General features: G+C 45.6%; 1 protein-coding gene across 1 annotated transcript in view; it reads left to right on the forward strand.

Moving 5' to 3' along the window:
* podxl (podocalyxin-like) overlaps positions 1 to 7,800 on the forward strand; it is a 13,692-nt gene extending 5,892 nt beyond the window's left edge. Inside the window, exons 2-12 of the mRNA XM_056588128.1 lie at positions 1,521 to 1,793; positions 1,972 to 2,768; positions 2,867 to 2,890; positions 3,295 to 3,318; positions 3,700 to 3,723; positions 4,090 to 4,113; positions 4,510 to 4,527; positions 5,996 to 6,128; positions 6,262 to 6,302; positions 6,982 to 7,119; positions 7,508 to 7,800. Of these exons, the coding sequence (XP_056444103.1) occupies positions 1,521 to 1,793; positions 1,972 to 2,768; positions 2,867 to 2,890; positions 3,295 to 3,318; positions 3,700 to 3,723; positions 4,090 to 4,113; positions 4,510 to 4,527; positions 5,996 to 6,128; positions 6,262 to 6,302; positions 6,982 to 7,119; positions 7,508 to 7,702 (1,691 nt within the window). The 3' untranslated portion in view covers positions 7,703 to 7,800. The remainder of the gene's footprint in view (positions 1 to 1,520; positions 1,794 to 1,971; positions 2,769 to 2,866; positions 2,891 to 3,294; positions 3,319 to 3,699; positions 3,724 to 4,089; positions 4,114 to 4,509; positions 4,528 to 5,995; positions 6,129 to 6,261; positions 6,303 to 6,981; positions 7,120 to 7,507) is intronic.
* Positions 7,801 to 11,570: the final 3,770 nt, after the last annotated feature.

The following is an 11,570-nucleotide window of genomic DNA, read 5'->3' on the forward strand; positions in this document are numbered from 1 at the left end:
CCAGATCTTGGAATGTGTGTGTGTGTTACGTTAAGTTAAGTCAACCTTAAGTGCTGATAACGTTTGACCGTGTGTGTGTGTGTTTGTGTGTGTGTGTGTGTGTGTGTGTGTGTGTGTGTGTGTGTGTGTGTGTGTTTGTGTGTGTGTGTGTGTGTGTGTGTGTGTGTGTGTGTGTGTGTGTGTGTGTGTGTGTGTGTGTGTGTGTGTGTGTGTGTGTGTGTTAAAGGGGTCCTAAGGCTATCTTTATGAGGACATTAGGCCAGCTGGCTGCAGAGTGGCAGGGGACGTATCTGTCAATCAAGTGACAGAAGAGCTTGTCCCATGCCGACCCCCCCTCCTCCCTGGGCCAGAACAGAACCTTATCTCCCCCCCCCACCCCACCTGCTCCAGCAACCATGATAACTGCCCCCCCCCCAGAAAGACACGTTTCTGCTGCCCTGGGAGACAGCTCAGGAAAGAGTGTCTGTGGATTGGTTCTTGATGACGATCATGATACAGCATCATGCTGTTTCCAGGGCGATCCCGACCTTGTTGACCCTTGACCTCAAGTCTCCGTCTGAAAATAGTTGCAAACCCCAACTTCTTAAAGGTTTTGTGTGTCTGTGTTTGTGGGTTTGCGTGTGTGTGTCTGTGTGTGCGTGTTTGTGAGTGCCTGCGTGTCTATGTGTCTGTGTGTGAGTGCCCGCGTGTGTATGTGTGTGTGTGTGTGTGTGTGTGTGTGTGTGTGCGCGTGTGTACATGTGTGTGTGTCTGTGCGTGCGTGTGTGTGTCTGTGTGTGAGTGCCTGCGTGTCTATGTGTCTGTGTGTGAGTGCCCGCGTGTGTATGTGTGTGTGTGTGTGTGTGTGTGTGCGCGTGTGTACATGTGTGTGTGTCTGTGCGTGCGTGTGTGTGTATGTGTGGAGGCCATTGTTCTGGTCTCCCTGCGGTCCGGGCCTGGAGTCCTGGCAGGATTGTTCTTGGTGGGTCTGGGCGGGTCCAAGGTGGGAGTGGCGCTTCCTTCGGTATTGTGATGCACATCCTGGCCTGTCCTCTATTTATAGAGGAACACAAGGAAGCGTCACCCAGAACCAGCCAATACCGTGTCTCAAATAAAGACTATACTCACATTCCTGGATCCCGCCTCTGAATAAGCTGCCCTGGTTTTACCAAATGTCAAAGAATCAATCATCCGTCAATGTGGTTTGATCACAATTTCTTGATAAATATCCAAATGAGAATAATTGAACATGCACATGTATTTTAAGTTCCGTTAAATAGAGATGGAGGCGGGGTCCAAATTATTTGACACATTTGAGCATTTAAAAATGTACTTAAAAGTAACGCAATAGTTACTTTCCACAGTAACTAGCTACTTTTATAATTTGTAACTGAGTAACTAATTTCGTTTATTTTTGGGAGAAGTAGTAGTAATGGTAGTAACTGTTACTAATTACTTTTTTCAAGTAATTTGCCCAACACTGCATATGAATAAGTGAAAGACAACGGAAGGAACCTAAACTCTGCTGATTCTACCCCCAGGGCTGCTGCTGCACTGCGTCACTTCACAGGACACTGATCCTAAAGCATCTTCTTCTGCTGCCCCTCCGGCTACTCCTACCACCACGGCTGTTCCTCCTCCTCCTACTGCTGCTGTAGTTGCCTTGGCCACAACCGCAACGGGAGGCACGCCAACAGACAAGCCAACCGCCACCACAGCTCCTAGCGCCAGCACCATCATCACCAAGGTGTCCCCGCATCCACCACAGACCACTGGAGCCCCACAGCCAACCAAAGCTGTTTCCACACCTTCAGGTAAGGACTCCTGGAGAAATCCCCACCTTCTGTTTAGCTCATGACAAGTGGAAGTACGCAGGGGGTGATTCCCCCTTGTGTTCCGACGTGGAGTCTGGCCAAAACTGTCCCTGGAAATGGTCTCTATACGACCAACCTTGTGTTTGCGCATGATAGAATATTTTTTTTCTTTCTATAGTTCCAGTCAGTATGGGACCAGCAGTGACGGTGACCCCTATAGGGACACCGTCAGATACCTCGGCCCCACAGAACCAGGACCAGACGACCCAGGCCCAAAAGACCCAGGAACAAACGACCCTTCTCCCAAAGACCCAGGACCAGTCAACCCTGGCCCCAAAGACCCAGGATCAACAGACCCCGACCCCAAAGACCCAGGATCAACAAACCTCGGCCCCAAAGACCCAGGATCAACAGACCTCGGCCCCAAAGACCCAGGATCAACAGACCTCGGCCCCAAAGGCCAAGGCTCAACCTACCGGGGCCCCACTGAACCCGGGCTCACAGACCTCGGACCAGACGACCCGGGTACTACCGACCCAGGATAAGTCAACCTCTGCCCCACAGAACCAGGACCAACCGACCCCGGCCCCAAAGACCCAGGACCAGTCAACCCCGGCCCCAAAGACCCAGGACCAGTCAACCCCGGCCCCAAAGACCCAGGACCAACAGACCCTTGCCCCAAAGACCCAGGATCAACAGACCTCAGCCCCAAAGACCCAGGACCAACAGACCCTTGCCCCAAAGACCCAGGATCAACCGACCTCGGCCCCAAAGGCCCAGGACCAACAGACCCTTGCCCCAAAGACCCAGGATCATCTGACCTCTGCCCCAAAGGCCCAGGACCAACAGACCTCGGCCCCAAAGACCGTGGCCCCACAAACCAAAGCGAACCCGGGCATCATAAATCCAGCGGGCGTCCCGGATATTCGTGTTCCTAGCACCCCAAACAAGGAAATCCATACAAAGACCTATATTGTAAGACGGACACCAAAACAAAGCATTGTTGTGTTTCACTGTTTAGTTGTTCTGCTCTGATGGGACTAAACTCTGTGGTTTCCACCTTCCTTTAACAGTTCCCAAGGAGTACAATGGCCACGGTAAGATTTTCTTAAATTGAATAACCACATGTACGGAAGAGGATTAGGCCCACGTGGGAAAAAATAAGGAAATTCTGACTTTAAACTCTGAGTATGAAATCTGAAATTCTGAGATTAAAGTTAGGATGCTTACTTTAAAATGAGAATTCTGAGATTAAAGTCAGAATTCTGAAAAGTAAGAATTCTAACTTTAATCTCAAAATTCTAATTTTAATCTCAGAATTCAGGGATTAAATTCAGAATTCCCGGCCACTCCTGTTCCTCACATCCCAAATACGGGACTCCAGCCAGATCACAACCTTTTCAGTAAAACTGACACAAAAACAAAGCATTGCTGTGTTTCACTGTTTAGTTGTTCTGCTCTGATGTGACTAAACTCTGTGATTTCCACCTTCCCTCAACAGTCCCAAATGAGTGAAAAGTACAAGGTAACATTTTCTTAAATTGAATATGAAACCATATGTACAGAAAAGGATTGGGCCCACATGGGGAAAAAAGTTAAATTCTGACTTTAAACTCTGAGTTTGAAGTCAGAATTCTGAGATTAAAATTAGGATTCTTATTTTAAAATGAGAATTCTGAGATTAAAATCTGAATTCTGAAAAATCTGAATTCAAATTTAAATCTCAGAATTCTGAGATTAAAGTCAGAATTCCCGGCCACTCCTGTTCCTCACATCCCAAATACGGGACTCCAGATCACAACCTTTTCAGTAAAACGGACACTAAAACAAAGCATTGCTGTGTTTCACTGTATGGTTGTTCTGCTCTGATGGCACTAAACTCTGTGATTTCCACCTCCCTCAACAGTTTCAAACAAGTGGAAATTCTGAGGTAAGATTTACTTAACTTTAATATGAAACCATATGTACGGAAAAGGATTAGGGCCACATGGGGAAAAAATTCAGAATTCTGAGATTAAAGTTAGGATACTTTAAAATGAGAATTCAGAGATTAAAATCAGAATTCTGAAAAATCAGAATTCTAATTTTAATCTCAAAATTCTAACTTTAATCTCAGAATTCTGAGATTAAAGTCAGAATTCCCGGCCACTCCTGTTCCTCACATCCCAAATACGGGACTCCAGTTCGAAACCTTTTCAGTAAAACGGACACCACAACAAAGCATTGTTGTGTTTCACTGTATGGTTGTTCTGCTCTGATGGGACTAAACTCTTTGATTTCCACCTTCCCTCAACAGTTCCTAAAGCGTGGAAAGTACGAGGTAAGATTTTCTTAAATTGAATATGAAACCATATGTACGAAAAAGGATTAGGCCCACATGGGAAACATTTTTAAATTCTGACTTTAAACTCAGAGTTTGAAGTTAGAATTCTGAAATTAAAGTTAGGATTCTTACTTTAAAAGGAGAATTCTGAGATTAAAGTCAGAATTCTGAAAAGTAAGAATTCTAATCTCAAAATTCTAATTTTAATCTCAGAATTCTGAGATTAAAGACAGAATTCCCGGCCACTCCTGTTCCTCACATCCCAAACACGGGAATCCAGATCACAACCTATTCACTAAAACGGACACCAAAACAAAGAATTGTTGTGTTTCACTGTTTATTGGTTCTGCCCTTATGGGACTAAACTCTGTGATTTCCACCTTCCCTCAACAGTTACAATCGAGTGAAAAGGTAAGATTTTCTAAAATTGTATATGAAACTATATGTGCAGAAAAGGATTAGTCCCACATGGGATAATGTTTTTAATTCTGACTTTAAACTATGAGTTTGAAGTCAGAATTCTGAGATCAGAATTCTTACTTTTAAATGAGAATTCTGCAATGAAAGTCAGAATTCTGAGATAAAAAATTGAATTCTGACTTTAATCTCAGAATTCTGAGTTTAAAGTTAGAATTTTGATATTAAAGTTGACTCTCACTGAAACCTTGGTTCCTTACAGGTAGCCTACCCATAATTCTGAGATTAAAGTCAGAATTCAGACTTTAATCTCAGAATTCAGACTTTAAACTCAGAACAAAAAATAATTCCACATGTGGCCCTAATTCATATGGATCCCACAAACACTAGAGTCATAAAATAGATCCAGTGAATGGGAAGTCCCCTAAATATTGGGCTGTTGATCCGGGGTCCTGGGAGGGAGAGGGGTTCTCAGGCGTCAGAATGAGGAAACTATGTAATCTGCCCGGCGAGGCTGCCTCCAGCTTCCAGCAGCGAGGCAGGAAGCTGGGACGCACACGATAAAACCAAAAGAGAGGAGGTTGTAGTCTCTGTGGAGGAAAGAGCTTCTTAGTGGAAACACCCTCTGCCTTTTACTCATTTTCCTCTTTCCCACGCACACCTCTGTCTCTCTCGCTGTCTCTGTCTTTCTGTGTCTCTTGATGCCTCTGTATCTCTCTCTCTCTCTCTCTCTCTCTCTCTCTCTCTCTCTCTCTCTCTCTCTCTCTCTCTCTCTCTCTCTCTCACCTCACCCACAACCTAACCTCACCCTAACCTCACCCCAACCTCACCCTAACCTCACACTCACCCCACCCTCACCCTCACCCTAACCTCACCCTCACCCTAACCTCACCCTCATCCTAACCTCACCCTCACCCTTACCTCACCCTCCCCTCACGCTCACCCTCACCTCACCCTCCCCTCACCCTAACCTCACCTCACCCTCACCTCACCCTCACCTCACCCTAACCTCACCCCAACCTCACCCTAACCTCACACTCACCTCACCCTCACCTCACCCACACCTCACCCTAACCTCACCCTCACCTCACCTGCTCTAGTGCTCTACCCCAGGGGGTCAGGACCTCGGTTTAACGTCTCATCCGAAAGACGGAGACCTTCCAAAGGACAGACTCTGGTCTCTGTCCCGGGTGGGGGGGGGGGGGGGGGGAGACTCACAGAGGCCAAAGGGATGTGCGCCCCCCTACTGGCCAACCCCTCTACCAGCACCCTCTGGTGTCCCGTCCAAGGAGAGACCAGCAAGGCTAGGCAGATAGCCACGTTGCTAAATTACCTGAGCTATGGGACTTAAAAAAATATACATATCCACCTGGTGGCGCTAGTCGTAGCGCCTCGTGACGGGCTGTGATTGGCTGAGATGAGATGTGTGTGTGTGACTCAGTGGTTGTGTCTCCTTGGGTAGATCGATGACGAGATCAATGTGGCCGCCTGTCTGAAGCTGATGGGCCCTATGACCCACGGGAACTGTACCGTGACCTGGAGCGGGCACGGTGAAAACATCGTAGTTGAGGAGGTCGTCGATATCTGCGCCGCAGGTACCTCGGCACTTCCTGTGTGCGAGCATGCGTGTGCGTGCGTGCGTGTGTTTGTGTGTTATTTCTGAACACCTGAAATGTCAGGTTTCAAATGTGGATTTAATCATTTGTATTGATTGTTATTCTTCAACAGTGGCTGTCCCGACGGCCAATAAAGTTTGGGACGAAATCAAGGTGAGAACTACGTTTTAGAAACGAGATCTTAAGTAAATATATACGTATTGGTTTTTTTTTATGCAAATTATGCAAATGAGTGATAGATGTGTTGCAAATACCGACGTTCTGGCTCTAATTAGTGCCTGCTGATTGGCTATTCGCTCACGAGTTACGTAATTGAGCAAACCGTACAAACACATTACGACTAGGGATGAAAGATTTGGGGAAATAATCGAATTGCAATTATTCCAACCAATTTTGTGCATGCAATTTTTCTTTTTTAAAGTTCCTTATGTTCTGTATTATTCACTCAAAAAGCAACAAATCAATCTATAGTAGGACCAACACAACATTGGAAGCAGTATAAACTGCTTTTTCCTTTAGGCCAGGCCTCTGTTGAGATGAATTAATGCATGAATTGGTATTCTAACATCATAATATAACTATTGAATTGTATGAGAAAAATAAATACGAATCTTATTGATTTCCAGTCAGTAACAATAACAAATCGATTTGTTTAATCGTATCCTTTGCGATATGTGTTCCATTAATTCTGGATGTTTGAATTCGATTAAGCGTTCAGCCCTAGTTCCGACCCAGGCGTAGGGGGTGATGACGTTTCCCCAGACTTACGATGGTGCTGCCGTATGCCAGGCACTCCTCAGCCCACTCTCACGTTTCCTCTTGTCTCTCGAAGCTGGAGATGCACCCTACCAAGCCGGGCGACAAGACAACGCTGATCGCCATCCTGGCGTCGTGCGGGGCGCTGCTGGCCATGATCATCGGCCTAGGCATCTACGCCACGCACCACCGCAAGCCCTACCACGAGAACCAGGTGAGCCACGCCCACCAACCAGGCCCCTCCCCCTCCTCCTCCAGGGTCTTCACCTCGGAGGAGGTTAGGGTAAGGCCGTGATGGGTAGAGTTAGGGTAAGGGTTAGGGTAAGGGTTAGGGTAAGGGTTAGGCCACGAGGGGTAGGGTTAGGGTTGGGGAACGACCCTATCCCAGGTCTGTATTCCACCGTCAAATTGGCAAAGGCATATGAATACGTATGATACTGAAATTCAAAAAAAAAAATATATAAATTCAAGAACTGCAAAATAAAAGAAATCTAAATTTGAGAATTTTAAAATAGATTATTTCTGAATGAATTCTAAAATAATTTACAAAAGTCATTTAGAATCTCTGAAGCACTGATTTGACACTGCTCCGCCCCCGGCAGCAACACCTGACGGAGGAGCTGCACACGGTGGAGAACGGTTACCACGACAACCCCACGCTGGAGGTGATGGAGGTGCAGCCGGAGATGCAGGAGAAGAAGGCGCCGCCGTGCAACGAGTTCAACGATAGCTGGATCGTTCCCATGGAGTCCATGAACAAGGAGGTGCTCCTGGATGAGGAAGACACTCACCTGTAGGGAGGAGGAGGAGGAGCATGAGGAGGAGGACACTCGCCTCCAGGGAGGAGGAGGAGCAGGAGGAGGAGGAGAACACTCACCTGTAGGGAGGAGGAGGAGGAGGAGGAGAGAGAAAGGACTCAATGAGGAGGAGGAGGAGGAGGAGGAGGAGGAGCAGGAGGAGGAGGAGGAGGAGGAGAGGGAGGTTCCAAACCTCCCAGTGCCTCCCTAAAACACACAGCACCCACTCCCCTCGGCCGCCCACTAAGGGTTCTGAGGGTCAGGGTGTCATAAACCACACACAGTCTTTACGACGGCGGCAGTCATCCAGCAGTAACCCCCCCCCCCCCCCCCCCCCTCCTTACACCAGAGGACGGTCCTGCTAGCCCAGAACCTGCCCCTAACATCCCCCCCATGGACCCATCACCCCTAGTGCCTCGCCCGTCTACCGGGTTTTCTACTCAACGTTTCTCACAAATGAAGCTTTGAAGTACAGATAGTTTTTACGCAACACCACACAGTAGGCAGTTCGTTGGCCGTTGAGGTAAACATCTTTTTTTTAAAGGTGACACGCCCACTTGTGATGTCAAAACGGCTAGTAATGTCTAATCACGCTCACGCCTGGTGGTAGTGTACGTCACCTTTAAATGAAAAGGTCTGAAACATTTCTTTGTGGGATTCGGAGTGAGGTTTTTTAAATAAGTGACGACACTTTAGCAGGAGCGCTCTCTGTGGTCAGATGTGTTTTATCCCCACTTTCAATCTGATTAATATGACATCATTGCATTAACTCGCAAAAAAAATGATTGGTGTCGTCCCCATGTAGTTTGATCGATCAGTAATACCATGTGCCTGAAGATTTCTGATATCAGAATAATTTATCAGTAGAACCTCAGGATAATCCAAGTCATCCTGGCAAACTTTGACCCTTAACCTTTGGTCTGTGGTTAACACAGACAACGATGGCTTTGCTGCCTAATTTGTGGACAGAATTGAAAGAAACGAGGTAAACCGTGGAAACATAGCATAATCTATTTCTAGAAGGGCCGTTGGACTTTATTTTGAATGACTTGGACTGATAATCATGACTTTCTCATGTTCAATGTGTATATTTGTTTGTGGGTGTGCCACTTTACGTGTGTGTTAATCCCTACATATATAACTAATACTGACAAAAATATTCATCAGTAGGTTCCTGTTTTAAAGGTCAATGAATATTTGAGAAAAAACAATCACTTTATATATTTGTGCATTTTATTTTGAAACACGAGAATGATCACTGTAAATAGTCGTCACAGAACACTATTTTTTTCCGATGCTCTTTGGGGGAGGGGGGGTAGGGGGAGGTATTTCTGGTATGTTCTTCTAATCACATTTTTTACAGACACAGCAAACTAATTTTTATATCGATATTTATATATTTACAATCACAGTTGGTCTAAACTCTATAATCACTTTCGGCACTGCAAAATAGAAACCACTTTTGAGTAAGTCTGTAAGGCGGGGGTGGGGGGGGGTTGTGTGTGCGTGTGTGTTTTTCACTTTTATTATACCTGTTTTGTTTTCCAACCAAACTGTTTTGTATTTATGGTCGGTCGGCTGCTAAGCCTGACCCACAGGGGGTCTGACACACTGGAATCTGTAAATCAAATCTTCGCTTTGCTTCCCGTCGGCGGAGGCGGTCATGTTTTTCGTATACCTGATAATAAAGGAAATGCTTTGACCTACTTTGATATCGCTTGCTTATATTCCGAAAGATGAGCGGATTAAGGCGGGAGGAAGCCATTTAGAAACCCTGGACAAAATACAATCTTTATTTGTTCTTGTTTTTATGTACATGTTACATACAGTCCGATACTACAAGTCTTCCTACACATTCACCCGAGTCCAGGCAGGAGGAAGGAAATTAAAACATTTCTGATATCGTCAGCATTATAGAGTTTTGACAGGCCAACAGAACAGAAAAAAAACAATTTCTGGCATTGCGTAATTTAGTTTTTTTTCCAAGAAAAACAAAAAGTGGCATTTTTTTCCTGGCACAAAAAATGTCAGATAAAAGTTTATTTTGTTTTGTACTGCGGGGGGGGGCACTAACACACACACACACACACACACACACACACACACACACACACGTTTAAATAGAGTTTAGTTTCTCAGGGCCTAATCACAACCACACACAGTGCAAAGGAAGACACTTTTACAAGAGTAGCCATGGAAACTTTCCGCTGTGTCTCACAGAGGAAGGGGAAAGTAGGTTGTGGTGGTGGTGGTGGTGGGGGGGGGGTATGCTACAATATGCTGAGCAGTAAGATGCAAAGTGGGAAACCAAATCTAGAAGTCATCTTGGGGGGGAACTGAGGGGAACTGACTCGGAAGTAGGCCTGCACGATAAATCGTTATAAAATTATAAAATCGCGACCTCGATTCACACCTCTGTGGTTTTTTAAGCCTTAATTTACAGGTTGTGTAGAGTTGGTTCAGTAGTTATAAAAGGCCAGCAATTAAAGACAATCTGCTGCTATATGTACAAAATAAATCATTCCGTTTTTGATACTGCACTTTAATCAGTTATAAAGGGCCATATGAACCACAACATGCTAGAGGTGCCAAAAAACGATGTTAGTTCTGCCATTTTTTTCTTTTGGTTATGGTTCATGTGGGCAATAAAAATTACATTTCGTGAGAAAAAATCGTGGCAGAGAATCGTGATTTCAATTCTAAGCTAAAAAAATCGTGATTCATATCTTTGGCTCCGTGCGCCAGCTGCTAGTGTTTGGAGCCAAGATGGCCGCTTCCGAGTCGGTTCCCTCAACCATGATAGCATTTCGAACCAAAAAAAATGGTTTCAATTTGTATAGATGCTGATGTGTACCACGTTGGACATTGATTAAGAGTACGAAGATTCACCGCAAGCCAATAATGAAATAAAAGGACACGCTTGTTTTCAAGAATCCACTCAAACACATTCATGTAACATCATCACCCTGCTCTTTAAGCAAATTTGTGACGCTCAAATTGTTCAGATTTAGATTCCATAACGTACCAATGGTCGAGATGGCTCAAGTCGGTTCAATTTTAATTTAATGTATTGTGGAAACATAAATGGCAACGTCCTATTACATGTCACTTACATAGTGCAGCTTTAGCGAAGGCAGAAAGGAAACGACAGAGCACTTCAGTAGTCCCAATCAGGTTAGAACTGTGCAATAAATAAAAAGTATATATTCTGTGGACTTCGAGGGGTATAAGGTGAAGAGAGAATCACACGTCCATAACCCATTCATAAATACTGACTTTCTTTTGGTGTGTAACGTAATCGCATTTCCTATACACAACTCAGGACTCGGCGCACTCTGAGAGGAGGGGGTGAATGACAAGTTTACAATGATCTGAGGAGTAGCCTGTTGCTACGACTAGCATGTGTATCCCAAGCCTGTTTACAATGATCAGAGGAGCGTCTGTGTGTGTGTGTGTGTGTGTGTGTGTGTGTGTGTGTGTGTGTGTGTGTGTGTGTGTGTGTGTGTGTGTGTGTGTCTGGATCCCGGCGCACTCCCTTTGTCAACTTGGTATATATATTGGTTCCTTTGTCAAAACTAAATAATTGGCAGCAGAGGATTCAATAACATCCACTCACACACACACACACGCCATACTTAAATACGATATATGAACGTTGTATCTTATTCCTCTAATGGTTCGGCAACACGCATACGTTCGGTGTGTCGGGTGTAGCGCAGTCGAGGAAAAGAGCTAACCAATAAGAATCCACCTCCGGGATACAGGCATTCTGGGTAAATCCACACGACGGTAGCTGAGTGTAGGGGGGTTCATGGACGCGATGGGGGGGGGGGGGGGGGGGGGGGTGGGGGGGGGGGGGGGGGGGGGA

The sequence above is a fragment of the Gadus chalcogrammus genome, chromosome 4, assembly GCF_026213295.1.
Source record: "Gadus chalcogrammus isolate NIFS_2021 chromosome 4, NIFS_Gcha_1.0, whole genome shotgun sequence".
Lineage (NCBI taxonomy): Eukaryota > Metazoa > Chordata > Actinopteri > Gadiformes > Gadidae > Gadus > Gadus chalcogrammus.